Below are 26136 nucleotides of genomic sequence, written 5' to 3'. Positions count from 1 at the left end.
ATCAAAAATTATATATTCCAAACCCACAAACACTAAATTGGATGTCATAGTCGTCATGCTAAGTTGATATGACAGCAGCAACAATCAATCCCTTTCTTTAATTGTATCGCGAGAGATATATAAGCAATAAAGCACCACTTGGAAAGGATACCACACGGTTTCGACCGGTAAACAACATATATGCACGAACTTCAGTCGTGTGTATAAGGAGTGAAATGGTCAAAACCGAGCTCGAGTGGTGTACCCAACTTATAGGGGTTGTTTATCGCTATATTATATCAGTATATTGAAACTTGTGATGAAAATAAAAACAATGTGAAAGAAACCCACTTTGGAGATAGGAATGGCCAACTTTACAGTATATCGTAAATATATGCACAGTCACGTGACCGTCTGGGCAAATCAGAGCTCACTATTAATAGTGTTACTTTTAATACCACACGGGAACACAAGAGAATCTTTTATCGCTCAAAACCAATCACCATTAATCCACAATATAGCTTCTCCATACTAAGATAAGATAGATCGACAACACTTTACCTTCGTTACCAGAAAACAAGAGCTCTTGACCTATTTTTCGAAATTATTTTACAACGCAGAACACTATATACTCCCAATGAGGACTACATTTTCGACTGGTTACTCAATTCAAAAGCAAAATAATTCTGGAACTAAAACCCGAAAAGCCAAATGTCACAGAACGCATTCAAATTACGCAACTAAATAGTAAACAGAAGGCGAACAAACACTCTCTACATCAAGCAATAAGAAGGCGAGACAAACCTCAGAAAATGACTAAAAAGGCTTATATTCCCATCGACACCTCAATGTTTGAAATGCCTTGTGAGTGAATCTATCATTAGTTTCTTATCATGGATGACATTTAACCAATGTTAGACCCTGACGTCTTTGAAGCAAAGACCCTACAAACGGACGTTTTAGGGTCAATGCTTGAAGATACCATTCCCACCAGCATGATCGAATCAGAGAGACTAGATTGATCTAACTTTCGAGCTAGATCAGCCACCAGCTGCTGAGAAAAAATAAGTCAACATAATCATCAGAGTCAAGCGACTAGACAACGGCTTCACACATTATACTCCAAAGAGAGGACATTCTTACACAATTCACAAAAAGAGCGTTCAAAGCTTCGTTAAAGGCATTGTTCGCGATCCCAGGGACGGGCATGGCTGGTTGCGTGGCAAATGCAAAATATTAGTCATGCTGAATCAAGGTGTAATCAAGTAGTAGCTTATTTATAGAATGGGAAAATCCTAATCCTGATAGTAATGATGGAATATGAACTTTGTGAAAAGTTGAGAAAATTTGCCACTTCTTTGATTTGTATGTTTTACATTCCATGTTGTACAGTACTGCCTGTACTATACATGAACAGTCAATACATCCGGCAAGTATTCTGTGCTGTTCTTTTAGTTAGGTCCCCGCAGTCTGAGATAAGTCTTTCTATAGTGTCAACCATTCTCTTCGATTACTGTAATCTACTCCAATAAATTCCCATTTAACTCATTTGTATGATTACAGGGAAGCCTAAGCCTATCTCTTACAATCTAAGATTTGAGATATTTGACAACAACATGTATGCAATTTTCATATTTTTCATAGGCCTAAATAACACACAGAAGAAAGTCATACTCAATGTTTGTCCAATTGAAAGTCAAATTTTCACCGAAACAAGTAGAGGTGGCCATCTGTAAGCCAAACGAGAATTAATATTAGCAAACATGGATATTACTTAAGCCTTTCCCATTTCCGATCCCAGTTACTCATACAACGGGGTATAAGCGAAAGCCAAGAGTATCGAATGTGTTGAAACCTAAGTGGCCCCATTCAGTACCACGTAGCCTACAGGTACACCTTAAAGAATACTTACCAGGCCTAAATACCGAGTATTGAATTCCTTCAAAAGTGGCAACACCTGGAAAGACACTGCGGCAACCAATTTATCACCCTGATCTCTAAATATTTGCCTCTACACCCAATAAAGCACCGGGACTCAAGACAGTTATACATCACAAACTTAAGAGAGCGCTCGAAGACACTCGCTACACAGAACGCAGGATGGAAGGCTGCAAAGACGGTTCTTCAAATAGGCAAAAAAGAGGCTATAAACAACACAAACATTCACAGCAACGACGATAGGTCAGGTTTTCTTCCTATACTACGGTACAAACCAAACCAAAGGTCTTTCAAAGGCCACCGCACTTCCCTTAAAGCCCGGCTCGAAATGGACTGGGATCATGATTAGTGCCAAGTTTGGTTGGGCGTTTTGGGGCATGGCTCTGCATAATGAGTCTGTTGGTAACGGTTGCGATCGTTCACATAATCTGCGGATCTGTTTGCTCTCAGATCTCGCTCAGGCTCGGACTAATATAGATACGTACAGCCTTCGTTTCAAGGTTCGTTTCAGTCATGCAATGGAAAATACTCGAAATAAAAAAGAAAGGAAAACTATCAACTTAATCAAGCAAGAGTTTGCTTGAATGAATTTACCGAAGTTTCAGGCCATATCAACGTTCATTATGTGAATGATTCGGCTATGGATCGCCATGTACATACGGAATATTGGCGCCGTCTAAAGTCGAATAATTATCAAAAAAGTAAAAAGCTTATATCTGGGCTTTCTAAGAATGTATTGTTTATGGTACTTTTTGGTTTTTGTTTCAGACTAGCGGTAAATATATTACCGCTAACCCCTTCCTATTTTACTACTGAGGGCGTGACAGCCCTTAACAAACAAGTCGTTACACTCTTACACACAATCAGTTTAATGAAAATAAGCATATTATGACAGCTGAGAATACTAGCTAACAGAAAAGCATAGTGGGTAAAATGCCTTAGAGGGGTCGATTTCGATACCTGGCCAACGGACTAACTATTTTGTGCATATTGTTCAAAAAATCACGTATAATTGACACAAACTGAAAGGCATAAGCTTTGTAACTTTCAAATATGCAATTTTTCCCAATGAAACTATACATGTTTGGAAAGGCCTATTTCAGAGCTTTCAAACAGTATAACATTTATATGGTTTCATAATTCATGGTTCGAGGCAGAACATAAAACATTACCCCTACCCCTTATATTATAATTTTGTTTAAAAAATCACTTAAAATTGACACAAACTGAAAGGCATAAGCTTTGTAACTTTCAAATATGCACTTTTCCCAATAAAACTATACATGTTTGGAAAGGCCTATTTCAGAGCTTTCAAACAGTATAACATTTATGTGGTTTTATAATTCATGGTTCAAGGTAGCACGGGAAACATTACCCCTACTCTTTTATATTATAATTTTGTTTAAAATAATCACTTAAAATTGACACAAACTGAAAGGCATAAGCTTTGTAACTTTCAAATATGGACTTTTGCCAATAAAACTATACATGTTTGGAAAGGCCTATTTCACAGCTATCAAAAAATGTAACATTTATATGGTTTCAGAATTCATGGCTGGAGGCAGAAAGGGAAACATTACCCTACCAATATGTTGTAATTTCTTTCTTAAAAAATACTTAAAATCGACACAAACCGAAAGGTTTAAGCTTTGTAACTTTCAAATATGCAACATTTCCAATAAAACTATACATGTTTGGAAAGGCCTATGACAGAGCTTTCAAACAGTATAACATTTATATGGTTTTATAATTCATGGTTCGAGGCAGAAAGGGAAACATTACCCCTACCCCATATGTTGTAATTTCGGTCTTAGAAAATCACTTAAAATCGACACAAACCGAAAGGCTTAAGCTTTGTAACTATCAAATATGCAACTTTCCCCCATAAATCTATATATTTTTAGGAAGGTCTGATGCTGCACTTTCAAAAAATGTAAAATTATTATGGTTTCATCATTCATGATTCGAAACAGAAAGGGAAACATCACCCCTACCCCTTATGTTACACACGGATATATGGCATACCGCGTAATAAGAAAACAAGCTCATGCACCCACTAAATCTCAAGACACATACTTTTAATGTTGTTTTTCTTGTTTATTGCACTGAGTTCTTCCAAAAAATATATAAATACCTTATGAAAAATTGTTTGGAGGAACGGGAACTTAATTATTGGGTGTGAAATTTAGCAAATTTTACGATTTACGGTCAATGCCGATATAAAGTCTAATCGACGTTCGAATATTAATTTATCCCTATTAGGTTATATATCAATGAAAAGGCCATGATCTTGGCTTTCTAAAAATGTAACGTTTATAGTAATTTATTGTTTCTGTTTCCGTCGAGCGGTAGATACGTGACCCCTACCCCATCGTTGAAATCCAAGATGGCGGCCAAGATGGCGGCCAAAGATGGCGCCAAATGAACCCCATGGGACACGATTTGATTTTGGGAACATCAAAATTCATTAAATATAGACCCTAAGGATTACAAAAATGTAGGTTAAAAAAATACATCCATGGGGTGCATGGGAACCCTACCTTCCGACCCGAATAGATGTGTTGGGTTTCCTGTAAATTACGCCAAAAACAATGTTGATCTTACCAATAGTAACTTCAACAAAGACTGACTCTGAATTTACAATATGTAAATTTGTTACTTTTGTATGAGGTAATGAGGAATGCATGTACAATGCGACGCCGCCACCTGGCGACGAATCTCTGTGACTAAGATGTAAATTGTAAAATGGCAATTCAAACATGGAACAGTCAGTAGTGTTGCACAACCAAGTTTCTGAAAGTGCAATTATCGGAAAGTTGGAACTGAAAACATTTAAAAGGGAGAGCAGGTCATCGAAATGTTTGCTAACTGATCTAATGTTGAGATGAAATACTGCCAATGAAGTGAAATCGACCTCCTTAAAATTACCTTGATTGAAATCATCAACAGTAAATGACGCACAGTTCGATTTGACGGTGTCTTCTTGTAGAATAGAATTCATGTCAGCAAAACGTGTCCTTGCAAAATCAGTTCATACGACTGATATCTGTTGCCGATGACACTGTAATGATTTCTGAGTCCCCACCTTTCCTTGTAAATATTATCCCATTACTGGTTCAGATGAATTTCCATTTCAGTTGTTTTCTTCGTTCGTTTACCTGATGGAAAAGGCGTTTCATTGTTGGCGTCAAGTTTTCATTTATATAGATGCTAGCGTTACTATCTCAAAGGTGAGGTTGATTTGGCGTTGTCCCACGAAGCTTTTTTTGACTGTATTTCTGTTGAGAACTTTGTGTAATTTACAGTCTTCCGGGAAATGTATCTGAAGGAGACGGTATATTTCCTTTGCGGCATTGGTTTTTACACTCTGGCTGAATGGCGGATTATACAATGTAGTTCTACACTGTTTCTATTTTACATTGCCGGCTTGTCAACACGTGTGTATTGTAACTGGCAATATTGTGAAAATACTAACCTTGCTATAACTACAATTAGAACGTTATATTTTCTAGTGACCAGTGCATGTAGGTAAAAACCATATTACCCTTCCATATGCGAATTTACTCTGAGCATTTTTAAGAGGACATCGAGTTCGATGACGAACGAATAAATGTCACCATATGCCAGAAGTTGCTTACAGAACATTTCAAGGATGTTAAGATTTCAATTCATTTAATTCCGTTTATTAATCTGAAATGACGCACAATAATATTACTTGTCACCAAGCCAAAATAGCACGCACCAACCCAATATTTTACTTATTTAATTAACTTTTTTTATCACTGTAACCTGCATGACACTCTTGACATTTTGAGTATAATAAGAAGTCGTCATCCAAAGCCAATTAACCTCTGATATTTCAATTGATACGGTGTTTCAGGTTTCCATGGATATGTAGAAGTGATGTCATTTTTTGAAATGTTCAGTTCTTTTAATTTATTGTTTTAATATTTGATGGCTGATTATGTTGTCATCATAAGTACAACTTTTTTGTTAACGTCATTTCAATTCAATGCATCGTGGCGATAACGTCCTTATGTCCTTATCAAAACCATTTTACGTTATATCTCCTCGTAGTCGATACGCAATTCCCGGACACTATAATACAGTAGCTGAGATCATTTTGAAAATTTCTCCCATACAGTGCCTTCTTGAATCAATCCTAGCTTGAGTTTGTGTGTTTTTGATTTGTGTTTGATTGCTTTGCTATCTATTAGTATTGTTAGAATGTCCCTATGTCAATGATACTATATTAGAACAAAAAAAAAAACAAAAACAAAAAAATCAAAGCTAGCATTTCGATTCTAATTTATTACACTCTATGTCGTCCAACAAAGGAATCGAACCGATATTGCAACGAAATAATGAAATTTTACATCATTGTATGTAATTTTCATCATGCATCAACATACAGAAATTACAAAAATACGGTGACCTTTCGTAGTCCATATTCAGAGACATTTACGTGCCGTCATAATATCCGCAAAGGGTTCTACAAGTAAGAGTAGATCGCATTTCCTTTTATGTCTCAAATTTTACGAGAACCAAATGCCAACTCTTGCAGAGCTTAAATTGGCTAATGTATGTCTCGATAACATAACATCTATACAGTCATCAGTACAATAGGATGATGATCAATTCGCCGTATTCCTCTTCTCCATTTACATAATTCACAATAATGATTAGAAAACTAATCAAGTGAGAGCAATCATCTTATTAGATCCAATATTATACACAATCAATTATTCATGTCACTGTTCTATACTTAATTGCATATATATCGTAATGATGAAGAACCTGTATTTTCTTACGAATTAAGTTTGACCCTGCAAAGTCTTGGGTATCAGCTCAGAATCGGCAAACCGGTGTTTCACATTGCTGACGATAGACTTATAATATCACTAAAACCATACTCAAACTGAAACTGACAAGCACATAGGCCGGATTTGTTATGGGCATCCCGTTATTTTGGATGTGGGTAAGTGACATTCTTTGTACTTCACCTTACTCTTGCTTTAAATTAGCTCTTTTTGTGTAATTTCTCTTTCCTTGAGTCGAACGGACGACAGAGACGTAATAAATTGCTTAATGGGTGCACTGATAGGGAAACATCAACCCCTCCCTCCCTGTCTATATCGGATCTCTTAATAGCATATGGCTAAGCGAGGGGGATTTATCCTTGCACAATCATAAGAGATAAACACAGAGGTCTTTGATGATCACAGTCTTCGGATGATTGCGAAGACTTAGGCTAAAACAACAATTTACATGAAACAGCCAAACAGGATATACACTTATATTATACACGATATCATACATAAAACGCAAACAACCCAAATATGAACGATGTGTGGAGTTGCTTTCCCTTTACTATTTTATTGACATTTCAAGAAACAGTAGGTACACTGATACAAAATTAAGTACAAAGGTAGATTCATCTGTACACAACGTTTGCCATGAGTGCTTGCACTTGCATGTCAGATGCATTGTTATCTTCAGTGCCCTTCAATATTCGAAAGATAAGTTTAGTAATGACAAGACCACGGTTAAACAAAAAAACACATTTTACTACGATGTACTCCTGAAAACTAGATTCGGACACCAAATTACGATTCCATTCGAAAAGCATAAATTCCTCAATCGTACACATTTTGGCGAATTACTAATGACAATTTAGACACCATCTTCCCGATAAAAAAATATGAACTCTTTATATGAGTGAGTCAGCGCCAATTGATGCACTGTTGCAATTATTTAGAGTTAATGGCAGGGATTAAATATGTAATGATGATATTTTGTTTGTATGAATATGTTTAAGTACGTCAGTTCTGTTGTCATAACAACAGTTGCAAAAAGTAATATCAGACTGACAAAATTAAATTGGCAAGTTTCATTTTGTTTCTAGACGTATATTTTAGGGTTGTTGATTACATCACGTACAAAGTAAAAATATCTGTTCCTTAAGTGACATGCATCACGCAATTTTCAAACACAACTGAAATTGTTTTTAGCTCTACTCCCTTATATACGTGGTAAGGACGTATCATTCTATTGCAGCTGTTATTATTAGAGTTAATGACAGGGCTTAAATGTGTAATGTTGTTTTGTTTGTATGAATATGTTAAAGGTTCATCAGTTCTGTTGTCATAACAACACTTGCAAAATGCATTATCAGACTAAATTAAATTGGCATGCTTCATACGTAATTTTTTTTTGTTTCATTTCATATCAATTTCAGGGTCGCTATTTAGAAGTACAAAGTGATAATATCAGTTACTTAAGCATCATGCTTCCCGAAATCTTTAAACAGAACTTAAAGTATTCTTAGCTGTACACCCGTATTGATGTGGTTAGGACGTATCATTCCATTGTTGTCACTATTTAGAATTAATGACAGCTTAAATATGCAATGATGATATTTTTTTGTATGAATATGTTAAAGGTTCATCAGTTCTGTTGTCATAACAACACTTGCAAAAAGTATATCAGACTAAATAAATTAAACTGGCATGTTTAACACATAAGTTTTTTTTTTATTTCATTTCAGTTTCAGGGTCCCTGATAACTTCAAGTAAAAATTAATAATATTTGTTACTTAAGTATCATGCATCCCACAATCTTCAAACAGAACTAAAAGTATTCTTAGCTCTACACCCTTATTGATATGGATGTGACGAATCATTCTAGTCCTTGGTGGTGTTAAAATTTGAGAAATAATATTTGTTTCGGCGGCGACATTTTGAAACCAGCAAAGCGCGTTTGTGTAACTTACAGTGTAGAATTGTCAGCATTGAAAATGTGTAGCTTAAGAACATAAACAAATTGTCCTTCCTCAGATTTTGTTGTGAAATGCAAAAGACTAAATGGTGCACTCGCCGACAGCACTAAAATAATTGCAATGTAGAGGTACACATCTATTAAAAAATAAAAATAATCTTCCAGATTGTCTAAAGAATAAGTTGCGATTTCAATGAACTATTCAATTATTCTTCCTTGCTTAACTATAACCAGATATGAATTGAAAGTGCTCAAGTGTTTCATTATATATTGCCTTTGTGTGCAAATTTGAACCTTTGCTACATGTTTGCAACTTCGATTGAAAGTGTTATGATCAACATAATGAACAAAATTCACCGCAGATCAATGCTAAAGGTGATTAAGTATTCAAATAGGTACTTAGCTGACATAAAAATGCGACATGACTTTCAATGCTGTTATAACCTGGTATAATGATCAATGTACACAGCATATTTTGCCAACTTTTATCAAGTAAATCCCATTATTATACACCTGCTGCCGTAACCTATGGGAGTTTGACCGTCCAATAACTTTCCGTATTTTGTATAGTACGCGGAGTCCCGAATACGGGAGACGCGCGACGCGTCTCCCGTAGGGTTTGTAGCAATTTTATTTCAACAATCGCGCGCGATCCACTCATATCGCGCGTGCCGCATCCCTCAAAATTTACCATAGAATTAGTTTATACGGACGATTAATGGAGGGGGTGTAGAATAATAGGGTTATACACAAAATACGGCCCTGTATGGACTCGGGCTTAGTGAGTAACGTATTGAACTCGCCTTGGGCTCGTCCAATACGTCACTCACTGAGCCCTCGTCCATACAGGGCCGTATTTTGTGAATAACCCCATAGTATATATCCCTAATTAGGAAAGTTCATTAAATATGCAAAAATACTTAACGAATTTCAATAACATGTATTATAGTTTCTTAAATATATGTAGCAAGATTCATCAACTTTGCTTGAGTAAATTCAGATATATATCCCTAATAAGAAATGTTCATTACAAATGCAAGTAAGGAATTGGCTGAAATAAAACTAGTTAATGACTTTCAATGTGTTATATCAGAGTATCTTCAATGTACATTTATGCCATCGTTTGGGCGAATCAGGTGGCTGCTTTTAGGTCCTTGGCAAATAAAAAAGCTTCCAGCAATACAAATTTCGCATACTCAACTTTAACGCTTTGAGACGTAAAATTTCACAGGTGGCTAAATTTTCCCGCACGCGGAAAATGATCTTTGAACCATTGGCTTGCAAATGGACCGCGTGGTTTTGATTTCTACCGTTGTTTTCAGGAGTTAGAGGCGATCTAAAAGGGCGCAGTACAGAGAAAGATATAGATTTGCATTGCCATGGCTCCCAATCGTGGAAATACCTCTCCGATAAGCAATGAGGTCAACTAAAAAACGACAACAGAGTTGATATACGGGTATCTAGCAAATCTTTCTATTGGTCTTATGCCTTATGCGGGATATCGGAGTGCAGGCGGGAGAAGATTGCAGTATAAGCGCGCCAACCCAAATCACTGCATGGACATCACATTTACGAAATCGAAGTCCAAAGTCCACTACGTCCATGTTAGAAGAAGAGAGGTTTTCCATCACACGGGAGCATATCGCCAAAAATTTTGCACAGATAGCGTTGCACTGGCATTGAAAAAAAGGTACATTGGACGCGGGCAGTTTCCCTCGCTATCGATAGGAAATGCATTGAGCGAGACACACTCCCGGGTTCTTAAAAAAAGGATCCCATTTACGGGGCGTTCAAATAGAACTATTTGCTGTGATACATAGCATAGGCGTATTTGTTTGTGATGCTGCGAACAATATGCGACGAAACAGACTTCTGATTAAGGTAGCTCGCTTGGGGAACAGGTCATCCCGACCCCTGTCCGCTTCGACCCCAGTAATATACACTGGTTTTGGTCACCTCGTACCAAAATCACTTCGATACCGTTACACTTTTCACGTTATGTGACATTTTACTGAATATTTAACGCAACATTGCTAGAGAGAATGGATGATGTTTCTGTGATAGAACTATTTGCTTCGAAATTATAATTTGGCTGAATATGTTTGCCTTCATGTCCGCGGAGACGATTCAACATGTTCTACGACGAAGCAAATACAAAAATTGAAAAGATCAATAAAATGGCTTCACAAAGGCTGAAATACGCGATACTCGAGGAAGTATGAAGTTTGTGAAATGAAATCAAAATTGACAACACAAGTGTTTGTCTCGGATAGTACGACTTGAAGTATTCTCCAGACCGTTTTTTTCCCGTACGTTGCAGTATTTGTCAGTAACAAATATTTGAAATACATTTTTTGCGATGAGCTGGAAATTTGATTAATATCGAGTTAATGTCCATACATATTCCGTTATTTACTTGGACACGTTTATTTTCTCAATCCGCAATCTGCGGACTACGAGCTGAAGTACAATGACTGCTCATGTCAACGATCGTTTCTCCCTCTGCAGAGTTTCTGTATCCCGTTCAAAACTCTGTACCTCGATGACGCGATAGTAACGCTATGTAGCTTTGCAGTGTTGAAAACTTATGGTAAAATGGCCACCACGTCTAACCATAACACGAACTCGAACAGCTAAGTAGCCGGTTTCTTTGTGTAAAAAACTGACAAGTGAAGACTGTGCTCCTTGAAATCAATTAACGTTACAATCTTCATTAAGAATTCAAATTCACTATTTTCGGCATTAGCCATGGGTGCGTTACCAACTAAAATTGTTGACTGACGAACCAAAACACATCAGCATGTGAAGTGTTGATGAACATAATGAGAATGTTATCGTAGGATACTGTGTGCGTCTGTTGTCAACGTAATCCAAACTTATAAAAATGCTCGGTCTCAGGCGCTGAATTTCCGACGTTTGATCTCTCATACGTCTGTTTTCTGCATTTTGGGTTTAAATTGAGGAAAATACCCAAGCAAGAAAACAAAGACACACAGGTTGTTATTATATAATAGCAATAACCCCGCAGCAGTTGGGTATACACTCGATTTTGGTACAATTCGCTCCATATAGCACTCGCCTATTGGCTCGTGCACTGTACCAAAATCAAGTATTTACCCTCCTGCGGCGGGGGTTATTGCTTAAATAGAAGGTTATACTTCAAGAATATCTTATCCATTTTTTAAGGTTGCTGCCACAATAATGACATTTCAGGCTGCCAGAGGTAAGTTTGTACGAAACATAATACACAAAGTAGTCTCGCCTTATCAGATAATTGTAATGAGTGCTTTTTGTGGCTGATATATGCATCACAAGTCTAACAGACAGAAAGACCACCTTTACATTTCTGAGAAAAATTGAATTATTTTGTGCCGGTCAACATAATTAAGATAACTTGCATGATGACCAGCTCACACTTGAAAACATTCAAATATCTTTTATGACCAAGCAAGTGATAATGCAATGTTACTAGCGTACTATACGAAATCATGATATTTATTGTCGTTTCCTCTGTAAGCACAGGCGCATGACGGGCTTTTATAATCACTTGTTTGTAATTTAAATGTTGAAACATACATTTCATTAAAATATGTGCAAACGGAAATCTTGCGGGCAGCTATTGAGACATACAGTGAACAGTGCCCCGTGCATGGCTGTGACCGCTCAGCTCTACTGTTAACGTTACTAACTTTATACAAATGGCGAATTTTAAAATCACTTGTCTACTATTTTCATGTTGAAATATACATTTTATTGATAACTATGCGAACGGAAATCATGAAGGAAGCTTTTGAGATATACAGTGAGCAGCGCCCAGAACACGGCTGTGGCCACTCGGTGGCCACATCTTGTACACATTAATCTAAAGGTACGAAAGTATTGGGAATATAATTTTTAAATTAGACAAACTTAACGGTTATTGGCCATCCTCGAGATTCAAACTTTAACTTAATCAAGGGAACACTTACAAAAATCGATCGATCGGCTTCCTGACTTGTAAATTCAACATCGGCCCTACCTACGGCTGATAATTAGCGCAATGGCTTTTTTTACAGACAAGTCCCGTGCCAGAGCCATTTTTAAAGTGTGAAGCTTGAAGTTGACGTCATTGTTATTCGTACTGAGGAATACAACCTTCAAAATGGCGGTGTGACGGGAGTTGTCCGGAGGTAAAATTTAGCGACTTACCAGCAATTACATGGCCCGGTGCAGTTTCTGTGTTTCAAGAACCCAGTCGATCGGTTTAGTACCACAGAGAAGTCTGAATCCCTAGGGTTGTCAACAAAGATTTATTTTACGGATTATATTTAAATTATATTCCCAATACTTTCGAACCTTTAGAGTAATGTGTACAAGACACAGCCGCAGCCGTGTTCTGGGCGCTGCTCACAATATGTCGCAAAGTCTGTCCGAATGATTTCTGTTTGCACAGTTATTAATAAAATGCATGTTTCACCATAATATTCAATTACAGACAAGTGGTTTTAAAATTTGCCGAGTGCATAAGCATGGAGTAACAGAGTCTCTGCTAACTCAATGGTATAAGTAACAGCAGAGCTAAACGACCACAGCCGTTCACTGCACTGTCGATGGGCACTGTTACTGTATGCCTTAATGTCTGGCTGCGCGATTTCCGTTTGCACATTTGTTGATAAAATGCATGTTTTCAATTTCATCGTGCGCCTATGCTGTAAGTGGACGGATAACACCCATTGAAGGGTTCTGCAATAATATTAAATCTTGTTTTGAAAGGAAAATGTCTTAAAAGGTTATATTATGTCATGATATGATGTTTTGTTTTATATCCATAGAGAAAACAAACGCTATAATTTATGTGTGGAGTTGTTGTACGTTTTAGGCTGTCTGTATGGAATTGGAGTATATGAATGAGACTAGAGGATTTGTGTGCTTTAAAATCCTTACTTTAAACATTGTAGATTTTCATATGACCTAAACCACAGGCGGCCCGCACACTATTGATAAACTTATAATTGAGTTTTCCTCAGTTTTCTCTATCAGTTCCTCTTCTTTTCTTCATGCTCTGACTGATCGTAGTAAATAAAATAAATGACTATATAGCCTAATATAGTCTCTTGGCTCTTCATTTATTTTACACCCCATTACAAGGACGTTTGTCTCTCAAATACACACATCATGTAATTAATTAGTCAACACAACTAATTATTAGGGGTTTTATGTGTTGGTCAACACGGCGAAAGATAGGAAAGGTAACATCTCTAGCTTTCCAATGTTGACCAACCCTTGATAAGTCCATGGATTAGCATAATTAGTTGTGTTGACTAATTAATTATAAGATGTGTATGTGAGAGAAAAGCGTCCTTGTAATGGGTTGTAAAATAAAGAAAGAGTCAAGAGGCTTGGTTAGGTTATATAAACCATTCATTTTATTTACTCCGATCAGTCAGAGCATGAAGACACAGTCCCTCTATCCATAAAGGGACTCTACGAAGAAAGGAGAGGAACTGATAGAGAAAACCGTGAGAAAAACTCAATAATAAGCTTATCAATAGTGTCTGGGGCGCCTGTGCCTAAACCTTAACCTGATAACATTTTTCGATTCGTAGTGAGTGGTAACTCATTATGTACCATTGGATCAACATCTGGCAAAAGTATTGATTACATGCGAGTAGACCTTCTGCAGCAATTTGAAAAAGCCAAGCATACTTGCGAAGTTCATGGCTGGCATCTGGCAATGTTTCACTCAAAGGCAGATCTAGATAATGCCTACAGCCAACTTTGTCCTAATTTTCCACACGATGGATTGTTTGTTGGCGGGGAATGGAAGAACTCTACATGGCATTGGGTGATAGATAATACTGTTATCGATTTTCGTTTTTCTTCGGATATTGATTTACCGCATGGAGACCTAGACAAAAAGTTATTTATCAGACAAGATGCTTGTCCCTTGTACAGCGTCGTAGGAGGAAATGGTACATTTGAGAAACCCTTCATCTGTATGCGAGGTAAAGTTAAAGAAATGATATCTTTATTTAGACTCATTTTTTTTGACACCATGGCACAACGCGCCAAAGGTGTCCTATGTCTATATGTGTGTCCGTCTGTCAGGCTGTCCTTCTGTCCGTCCGTCCGTTGACTGATAAATGTTACAGGCAATTTATCAGGCAGGTGCCATTTTTTTCACAACTTAGAAAGCATTGAGTCTAATGTCATTTTATTTAATGTAATACATAGCATTGTCATGATAAGATCTAGATCTAATTAGATTTTGGTGGGTTTGGCATCTAATTGATTGCTCTTTAGCATATTTTAATTACCTTTGTTATTTCTCAAGACATCCTAAGCCAATTTTGACATGACTTTGCGTGTACTTTTATTACCCTAAAACCTAACTATGCTGAAAGTTAAGTGGCGTTGGCTTTATTAACTGTCATTTGTATATTGAATGAATTTGTGTAATTTGGCTATATTCAATAATTTCTCAAACAGATATACATTCAGAACGGCTGTACAGAATCGGATTAGATTTGCTGCAAATGTTGATCATAAAAAGAATCATCCGCATTGAAAGACAAAAATGTTTGACTTGAAAGTTAATTGCATATGAGATGAAATTTTATTATACGGGATGTATATCTGAAATTGCTAGATCAATAATGATGAAACTTGCTATGTATATTGAAGATATACTTCAGCCAAGTCTTAATGTCCATATTTAATGAGCTTTCCTAATTACCATTGATATGTTACGTGCGGTGTATTCTCAAGTCTCACTTTGATTCAAGAGGGCTTTATTTGTAACAGTAATTGAAGGTTACAATGCTCGAAATAAGGATGTACAAGTAAAGGTTCAATAATAATTTTTTGGTTATAGACTTCTAATCGAATTCATAATGTGTTTCTATAAATTTTTCAGTTTGGGCACTTTGCATTTACTCGAAGCAACAGCATAGCAAATGCTTGTTTCCCTCTGTTATTTTTCATTTCCATGATAAATTGATTCACAAGTATGGGATGATTATGAATGAAGGATTCACCAGTGCCACCAAAAAGTACCTAAAATTAATAGTTATAACAAACTTTCTGCAGAAATTACGAAACACCGTTCAAGAAGGTATAAGACAATTTATGAAAATGTCAGTGTCTGACGTATCTTTCATGATATTGGAGCAAAACTACATAAGTTTCAGATCCATACTCCTGCAAAAATCATAGTTTTATTGCAGATATTGCTATTGAGTTGAAATTGATAAACGTTAAACCCTTCGCCACATTCTATTAATGATAAAAACACGAATAACCAAGGCTAATTGAAGCCGTATGGTCTTTTACAACATATTTTGCTGTGTAGTAAGGTTTTTTACACTTTCAGGGCTAATTTAATACTCTCTTTCTCGTAGGCTTAACCACCAATGGGACTGCATAATGTGTATGCTTTTGTATTTTGCAGATCATCAATCATGTTCTTTCGAAGACGGTCTTGATCGCGCTGGATCTGACATAACTGGCATGCCGGTTCAGAAATCATCGGCTGAGGATTGCTGTGATGCCTGCCTTGAGACATTTAGTTGTAAAGCATGGACGTATGTCAAATCCGGTCAAAGGAGGGGCGAATGCTGGTTGAAGCATAGTGTTCCATCAACAAGCGAAATGTCTTGTGTAATATCGGGTATGGTACAAGGTAAATAAAATATCATATGTCACATTATGGCAGAAAACCATAATCTCAAAAGTGTCCTGTTAGATACCTGTTCACTTCGTTTCCTTATCCCACACACCGCGGCCTCAAGGTAGCTAAATTCACACTTACTCATATTTGGAGCCTTTAATTACATATTGATTTGCAGAAAAACCTAAGCATATTGATTTCATCCGTATATGTTTAAATTTAGCCTCAGGGTAATTATTTTTGCAACAACTTTTCATGTCTATTTCTACCAAGAAATTTTAGGAGTTTGTGCGTATATGTTTTTACCACTGAAAGCCATTTCTCTGACTATGTACTGCCGAATTGTCGCAAATATTGTACTAGAAAACTAGACAAAGATACTTATGTTTCATTATTACAAAACCTTGTCACTCTTGCCAAAGCAATATGACAAAGCTTTAAATAAAGATGTATGTAAAAATATTGTTTTAAAGGGAAAAGAAGTGCGGTAATATGTTGAACGATATTTAAAGCGTCAACATTATATCTTGTGGTACGACCTCGTTAAATAAACACAAAATTACTGTTCTTCTGATTGAGAAAAAATGATAAATGTTACAGGCAATTTATCAGGCAGGTGCCAGTTCTTTTTTGAACAAGGCTGCATATATAGTTTTGGCTTTTCTGTTCCACAAAAGGCAATAAACATCAACACAGTAATAAATGTGCTTGAAGACTTCACACACATGTTGACAATTTGTTCTTACCATTTGTTATTGACTTCCATGATAAACGTTACTCTTTTATTTCATTTCCTATTTTGTTCTGGACCACGTCTGTATTCAGATGCAAAGCGACCTGATGTTGTCTGCCCACTTAATATTGAAACCATGGTATATCTCGACATGCCCACTGTCTCTTTGTCATGGCGACTCCCGAATGCCTCAGACAATTCTGGTACTGTCCGTATATCTGGAAGCCATGAACCTGGAAGTAATTTTTCAGTCGGTTTAACCACGATTATCTATGAGGCTGAAGATCATTTTGGCAATACTGCTTACTGTTGTTTTAATGTTACTGTGAAAGGTATGGTTAAAAGGATAGTTCGTGTTTGAATAATAATCACGGTTTTTTTCGGTTTTGTTGTTGTTGTTGTTGTTGTTGTTTTAATTTATTTTAGGCGATGGAATGTAGACAATTGATATCTTAAACACAGTTTGCTTGCATTAACAACCGTAGAAACATCAAGGTCTTATTCATCAATTTCAATGAGTCATTTAACTTTCTCTTAGATTTCGCTTAATATATATTTATAGAATGTTACTTAGGAAATGCATCAGAAACCTCACTACCTCCTTTCATTTACTTATCAACATTTTAGCTTTCTTACTCACTTCAGCCATATGCTGATTTGTTAATTCTATTCTCGTGGCTAAATTATTTTATCTTGCCTGTACCCATTTATCCCTCAATACGTTTGAATTTGTAACACAGTGTTCTTCCCCTTACATTTTCGTTCGATTTTATTGTTGTTCTAATGACCGTAAAAGCTGATCAATATAATTTGTTGAAAAATTTCCGTTTGTTTGCTTTACACTATGTGCAACATGTACAAAGCTGTGCCACGCCCTTTATTTGAAGATTTAAATGGAATCCAGGCGAACGTATCAATATCAAAGGTCAGTTAAATACCATCCATTGCCTTTGGTCAGGGACCTGAAAGTATACACGTGTTTCAAAAAAGGTAATAATGGTAAATGTCATAAATATAATACCATTCACAAGTCCGCACAAGTTAAAGACAGGCATCAACTTGTCGAGACTGTACTGTGTTTTCTAAATAATGTCATATCACATTTGGGACAAGAATACTTGACATGTATTATATTTTATAAAATGGTCAATTTAAAGTATTGGAAAAGTTAAACATTAAATGTAACATCTAGTATTCCATCGACGAAAAGAATCAGTTACACCAAGGTTATTTGTATTAACATGGAAAATTAATAAAAAATTACTTTTTCTTTCGATATAGTTTTATTATAGATTTTTCCAACAGCAATAAACTTTCCCTTTTCTTTCTTCCTTAAAAGGCTATTGAAAGTTTTGGTAAATTATCCAAAGTGATCGGCGATCTTTCTGTTTTTAATGTTTCCGCAGAAGAAATCCAGATCATGGCCCAAGGTAGGTCTACATTGTTTGACTCAACCACAATAATTAAAGCTCAAGAAATAAGATATTCAATTGTTTTGCTTTATTAAAGGGGAAGTTCAGCGATGCTGATTTTTACATAAATGCTTGTTTTAGGGTCGCTTATTACGAAAAACTATTGTCGCCATTTTTAACCCACGCGACCTTTAACCAAAAATGGATAAAAATAGTGGCGGAAGTTGCAGTATAATTCTTCATTACTAGATGTCTCTTGAATCATGGGAAAACATCGCCAAGTGATATAGAAGGGACCATCTTCCGATGGGTATGGCATTGTCACACACGTTTACACTTGGCTGTGCGTATTGATATTACTTTTGTTTATTTTATGCGAATACGCACAGCCTGGCGTAAACGTGAGTGAGCGGACGATGGCATTCCCGTCGTAAGATTGTCCCTGTCATATAGTGTGATGAAAGCGCCAGGCATGGTACTTTTTCCCCCCGATTCAAAATACATGGAGTTGATGAAGCCCTAAACTGCAACTTCCGCCTCAATTTACACCAGTCATGTATAGCAGAAAGGACTTTTTCTGTAATAACTGACGCAAGCATATAATCAGCCTTGGTTAACCTTCCCTTTAAATTCAGATATTGTTCAATTAGCGTTCCAAGTTTATCATCTAGTGTAACCATTAAAACACTTTAATAATTCGTATTTCAACATTATCAACCGACACATGTGTTACATCTCGGCGCTATGATTGCTTATCCGTTCAGATATTTTAAAAATTACCCTTGTTTAGTTTTAAAATTGACTAGAAAATCTACTTACCTATAATTGAATTATTTACACAATGTTAACATTTCGCGTGCAAGTGTATTGATATTATAGTTTCTTTAAATTGCACTACTCCTAGGTCTCAGAGCGCTTTACACATTCAAAATGATAAATACCAGAAAAGCAAAAGAGAAGAAACTTACAGTGTAAAACAGTCATCAGGTGAAACACGTGACGTACATGGTTTAAATGATGAAAACTTTGCAGAGTAAATAGCAGAACAAAATCAATAGGTCAACAGTACCAGAACTACACGAATTTAAGGGGACAATGACTCCCGTTGATGAGGTGCGCAGACAGAGTGTGAACGCTCGTAAACCTTAATGAACTTTCCAAGCGCTGGCACAAAAAAGTAATGAGTCACTCGAGCTGAGAACTCTGGCACGGCTGTATATCCCGATCAGGGAAATGAGATAAAGTGGTACAACAAGATGAATTATTTTAAAGGTCGTCAACAAGATTTTGAATTTAATTCGAGCTTCAACCGGCAGCCAATGGTACATCAATGAGTAATGTTGTCATGTGATCAAAACGGCAAGCTGCGGCATTCTAAGTGCTTGAAGGCTTGCGAGCTGAAATTTCCTAACCGCATACAAAACATTGTTGCAATAATCAAGCTAAGAAATGAAAAATGTGTGGACCATTTTTGTATAGTTGGTTTGACAAACAAGTCGCACAATTACATATCTATGGTATCAGTGCTATTTTTATCTTTTATTCAATGTCAATAGTATTATACAAATCACTATTGAAAATGTCTTTTGTGTTCTGACAAATATAAATTCAAATCAACACAGACATATTGCAGTCAATGAATGAAGGCATTGAAAAACTACAGAACTTTACAGCAGGACGCGAAGAGACCTACCATGACAGTGATGTGTTGATGGAATCTGTTCTTAAGGCAGCAGATAGTCTTGCTAAATTTGTATTACGGAACACTGAACCTTCCAGCGGTCCCCTGTTAGTGGAAACGCTTTCCATCCGTTTGAACTTAGACAGTGATTCTGTGGAGAAACTCGCAAACGCTTCAGTAATGATGGGGGATGGAAACGGATTTATACTGCCTCCAGCAGAAGCCCTCTTTCCGAATTTGTCACAACAAACTACTGTTAACAGAATTGTAAGTAGAGAACAACATACCGAAGTCAAAAAGCGAGTGAGTGTTTTGTGCTCTTGTGATTCACCTGTAGATGATCTGTTGTAAAGTGGCTGTTTGTTTTGAATTTTGTTGGTGCAAGATGTCAAAAAGCAAAATCACTACAACATGAGAATTATACGAGCTGTCCGCATATCAAAAAGACATAAAATTACGTACTTTAAATATGACGAGCATTTCGAGATTAATTAGGTGGCGTCCTTGCATTAGTTGCTTGCTTTAGTTCATTATAAAAAGTTATTTATATAAAAATATATTTGTTTCAGTCAATATTTATGTTCTAAAGATTATTTTAGAAATCTGAGAATAACACCTGAGTGTGTGTAAGCTTTGTCAGTTTTTGTTCGAATTTCTCCTGTAACGGCAGGAAATAGCCATCTTGTGTTAACTTCTTATGATCATTTCGTTTATTTTTCTATTTGTATGTCTAATACTTATCTTCTACGTCTTTGTGAGTTTTTTGTATGCATTTTCATGTGTCCAGTGCAACCTTTATTCTCTTGAATGTTATTGTTAGATATGTGAGAGAGAGATAGAGAGAGAGGAGAGAGACAGACAGACAGACAGACAGACAGACATACATACAGACAGACAGACAGACTAGAAGTGGTTTTGATGTATCGACTGTTTTGATTTGTTTGTTATTTTGCTGATTGTTTTTCTTTAACATTATTTTGCTGTGCTCAACTTATCATCTAAAGGTTACTCTTCCTTCAACAGATTATATGGCTGAAAGGAAGCTTATTTCAACGTGGAAATAACGCAAATGATGTCCTCAGTTTATCATTCACAGACAGAGAAGGCAATGAGCTACCAGGTAAACCCAAGCACTTACTATTTAAAATACCATGTTTTACCAACACGGCCAACACCTTTACTTTTTCCACCTCAGCCGAAAAAGAAAATTTAATTCAACCATATTGGGAGTATTTGTGGCTATCTAATTTTTCCTCGAAAATTTAGGTATACATCACACATCTTGCAAGTAATTATTCACATTCTGCTACTATATAGAGGCTGGTACTTTTCAGTTTTCACGTGAAATCAACAGTGCCCAATGCCATGAGGTGACACGTTATCTTATACTCGTTTGTACCTTATGTCAATAAGAAGTGCCATGTCGCTTTCTGAAAGTGCTACTCAGAATAAGATTAAGTCTGCAATACAGGTATCATTCAGCCAAATCCGTAATGTTTAAATGATACTTTGAAATACAGAAGGTTTAAAATTCAAATACAACTTTTATTCCTTCAATACATTTTCATGTTCAACGTCTAGTGAATGACACAAAAGAAGATATCAGCATCATATTCCCATCTGACCCTCCAAGAACAGACACAAACGTATTGATAAACGGTGTATACATTGAAGCTGATGGCATCACGTACTTCAGGACAACAGCCAACGTAAGTGATTTTTTGTATGTGTATGTGTGCCCTTCTCACAAACACACGTTTGCACGTTTATATTATTACAATTTGAAAAAGGTATGAAACCCCGGATTTGATAGACCTTTATATTCATTGCATATTTTTCTCCAATATTTGTCCCAATCAATTGACTTCAATTAACGGGACAAAGTCGGCCATTTTCTACAAATTTTTCGATAGTAAAATTCCCCAGTCAAATCAGTATTAGACCCAAATAGAGACCATAGATTGCTTCAAGGATATATTAAAGCGCCTTCTTACTCTTTACAGAAATTTTCAATGTTTGCCTGGGCGTCCGCGCGATTTGAATTAACGGCCATGGTTGAACCCCTTCACATGCTATATTAATGCGCACACTACTTCAGATCATCGTTTGGTAGAGTGCGTGAGCGGCCTATAACCTTCATACAACCTTCAGTAAAATGGATAACGATGAACACACACCAAAATGAATTACTGTAAAATAGTGAAACTTACATGTAAAAGGGACTTTGCTCGTAAGCTTAACTATTCATTGAATTACATGGACTGTGAAACAGAAATAATGCCATAGACCCACTTGTTCTACGATATAACTAAAACCATGTAAGTGTTCGTGATACTGATAGTGCAACAGTTACAGAGTCATACATTTTCTTTGCATTTTATGGTGAGCAAATATTGATCATAAACCTGCATCTTCATAGACGTTTATTAAGGGCATTTTTCTGCCATTCCGTGATTTTTTTTCAAACATGGCATAATCCAAATGATCGAAGATTGAAACATCGCACCCGGGGGTGCGACTGAATATCAGTGACATCGTGGAACCGCCGAGTACTATCGATCGTTGGTTACCTCTTGACACACAAATTCTGTATGAATGTTATTAACGGGGGATTTATCTGTGCCTCATGTAATTATTTGTTACAGTTGAACGGTATTTCGAACCACAAGTGAGTACATGGATCGCAATGACCGCGACTTCAAATAGCAGCAGTCACCATTGTCTTCCGGTCACTCGCATCGCATGGCAGTCTTACAGCTTTTGCTGCACTGACTGACAGTGGTTTGCCCGAAGTCAAAGACCGCTAAACAAAAACAAATAGCCGCTTATAGGAAACCCCTTTGATCAATAATTGCGGTGAATACCGTAAAAGTCATGCCTCGAACAGGAACTCTTCGTTTGAATCTTTATCTTAGACTTGATCCATGTCGCCTAGTTTTCCTCGGCAGCTCATTACTGTAGCTGGCCAAGCAAGGCGTTCGCCACACGACTACGCAACAGCCTGCGTCGGTCTGCTGATGTTTTGTCCTTCAGTTTTGATACCTAGGCCCTATATGCCCACAGACTTGAAGCAAGTCTGTCTTTATCTGCACAATTTTGTGTTCGCCGGTACGGCTGAAACCACAAGACTGATTCCACTGGACATGCATCACTACTGGAGGCCTATAGTCGGTAACACACAGCCCTAGCTGCCATGCAGACTCTGAGCTGCAGAACATTTTTGAATGGACGAAGCCTGGGTTGAAACCTATACCCGGGAGTGAAACAGATGTGTAGGGGATGAAGTTCTTAGTCTAACAATTGTTTCTTTTAGACGTGATAAGAAAGAAGTATAAGTATGTCTTGCCGGATTTAAACAGTATCTTACGGCGTATTCACGCAGTCATGACCAGAGGACCGGGCATACACAGCATGCAGTGCCCACAATGTACGCGTCAGTTGCCAAAGTATATTGCTTCAATCTGGCGATCACCTCAATACTAACGTGACAGTCTGCTGAAGTTTCTTCCTTCATTTTACTCCCTTTTGATATTTCTATGCTCACAGTCCATCGGCAAGTAAGTCTACATGGAGGCACAAACGAGACAAAAACAATCCGATATTAGCCAATACGTCAGAGTGAGCGAGAGAGACTGTGAATAAACACTGTCGTCGGCAAACGGCTCCGTCATTGTTGCAGCTTGTCGTCAAGATCTGCATGCAAAGCTGACCGTCAAAATGTAACTTCAGCAGACGGCTTCGATAGTAAGCTTAGGTGAAGCAGGACGGGTCACTGTGAGTGTTTTTTTTCACACGCGCCGATGCTCACAGCGGTGAACAGCCGATTTAATGGTCATTCCTTCTCGCGATGGTTTTATTTATCGTGTCTAAAACTGGGAAGGAATATATGCATGGTCACCTATTCATTCAGTATCTTTCAACATGTCAAACAATATAAATAGGGTCTCGTATCAAACAAAATTCATAAAAAATGGCCGACTTTGTCCCTTTAAGCACTAATCATGCGTGTCTATTGCAGATATCATATGTGCCACATGCCACAGTTATCCATTTGGAGAGCTCCGAGGAATTTTCTGTGAACGTCACGGCTAACATTTTCAAAGACTGCGGAGTCATTAATTCCACTCAATACAGTGGTTACCAGTATTCTGTTGATGCCCAGTTTAACAGAGGACAATCGAGTATATTTATCCCTGAACACGAGTTTCCGTTGACTGGAACATATAAAATAACTGTTGCCTTACCACAAAGTAAGTTCTAATTTTGTTATTTCTAATACGGAGAGGCTTAAATATCTAAAATCAATGTAGAGAGACCTAGGCAGTGGTAGTGAAAAAGACCTAGAGTATAACCACAAACGAAATGCGAATCGTAGGGCAGACAGCAAGATTCTCATGTGAGCGTTTGTGTGTTGGTTTCTTGTTTGTTTGTTTGTTTGTTTGTTTGTTTGTTTGTTAAAGTTAAAGGCTTCTGGGTGATATAAAAATTCGAATATGTTTTATCTACGGAGTGGCAGATGACAAATATGATGATAAATGAATAAAAGATGCGATGCAAATCTGTGGCGGTTAAGGAAAGTAATAACTAATAATAAAAAACCGATACAGTAATCATGGTCGGAATAAAAATAAATTGTCACGCGGTTGACGCTTTGCCCTTACATAATGACAAATGATATTAGTTTTTGTAATACATACCACTCGATAATATTACATAACACACACTTTTATTGTTTTTCATGTTTTGACAATTGTACACAATCATGATGATAATTGCAGAATAACAATTGAGAAAATGAAATATATTGTCTCCTCTACTAACGAATGACTTGATAGTTATCTATTTTTTGTTCATTATTCAACAATATGCAGTGTCAATTGTTTCTACTTTGTTTTATATTATGTAGAGCATGATGTCCGTCTTTCAATGCACGTCAAGCAAATCATGTGTGGTTACCTTGATGAGATATCTGGCACCTGGAACAGTGATGGTTGTAAGGTAATGATTCAAGATCAATCGTTGAACGAACACGTTTGAATCCTTTACTAATAATACTTTCGATCATTAAAATGTAAAAATATCACAGGTCTGTCACGTATCACTTTTTTCAGTGAATGTAGAACACGCAGCACTTTAATCGAGTTAATATCTGAAACAATGATCCATTTTTTATTTATTCGCAGGTATCACCGGCTTCTAACTTGACCTCGACAGTTTGCCTTTGTGATCATCTGACAGCATTCGCGACAAGAGAAAACTAGGACAAAACACTTCGGCAAATGATGGCCATTGTAATTTACACAGCACTATCAAGGGGACGGAGAAGTCTTATGCACATGAGTAATAACATCAGAAATGAACACTTAATTCAACAATTCGCCGATTAGAGTGTCATTTATCAACATTTAATATAGAGTAGAATTCTGTCGAACCTCAAAAGGTTGAGACAAAATAAAATAGTAGATTGTGTAATACCCTTTTCAGAGCTGTAATATGTAGGCCTGATGGCGTCGATTGGTTTATTAATTTAGCCTAGGAGATTTTAGACTACTTTTCTGATTCTCAATTTGTCATTCCAAATGTATTGCCAATACTGTGCAGAAGATGTTTTGACAGGTACATAGATTTTTTTAACATGACATTGCAAATTGTACAAAACTAAGCTCTTAGCGAAACTAAACCTTTAATTAATGTTAATAAGTTCTGTCATGTATTACATTGTGCTGTGTTATTGTAGGTCTTTTTCTCTTGTTTGTCCTAGTAAAATTGTAGCAAACCCAAGACACATTCCTCTCAAGTTTAATCGTTTTAGCTGTTCAGTAATAATAATAATCATCATCATCTTCATCATCATCATCATGATCATCATCCAATTATTATTATCAGAGGTGTTTACCCGATATCGCCTGTTCATGAGTTGTATCAGCATGAGTGTCCTTTTTGCTGCTTGTCGAGTGTCTGACGAAGC

At 36.8% G+C, this 26136-nt stretch overlaps 1 protein-coding gene across 1 annotated transcript; it reads left to right on the top strand.

The window, feature by feature from the left end:
* The first annotated feature begins 20123 nt into the window (after nucleotides 1–20123).
* Nucleotides 20124–25792, top strand: LOC139125171 (polycystin-1-like protein 3). The gene is made up of 6 exons (XM_070691277.1): nucleotides 20124–20471; nucleotides 21192–21288; nucleotides 21750–21877; nucleotides 24187–24418; nucleotides 25075–25166; nucleotides 25352–25792. The coding sequence occupies exons 1-6, from the start codon at nucleotides 20124–20126 to the stop codon at nucleotides 25427–25429; spliced, it is 975 nt and encodes a 324-aa protein (XP_070547378.1). The 3' UTR covers nucleotides 25430–25792.
* Nucleotides 25793–26136: the final 344 nt, after the last annotated feature.

This window comes from Ptychodera flava, assembly GCF_041260155.1.
Source record: "Ptychodera flava strain L36383 chromosome 3 unlocalized genomic scaffold, AS_Pfla_20210202 Scaffold_25__1_contigs__length_14229661_pilon, whole genome shotgun sequence".
In the NCBI taxonomy this organism is placed as follows: Eukaryota; Metazoa; Hemichordata; class Enteropneusta; family Ptychoderidae; genus Ptychodera; species Ptychodera flava.
Note: the sequence above shows the minus strand (reverse complement) of the source record. Positions and strands in the feature narration are given on the sequence as shown.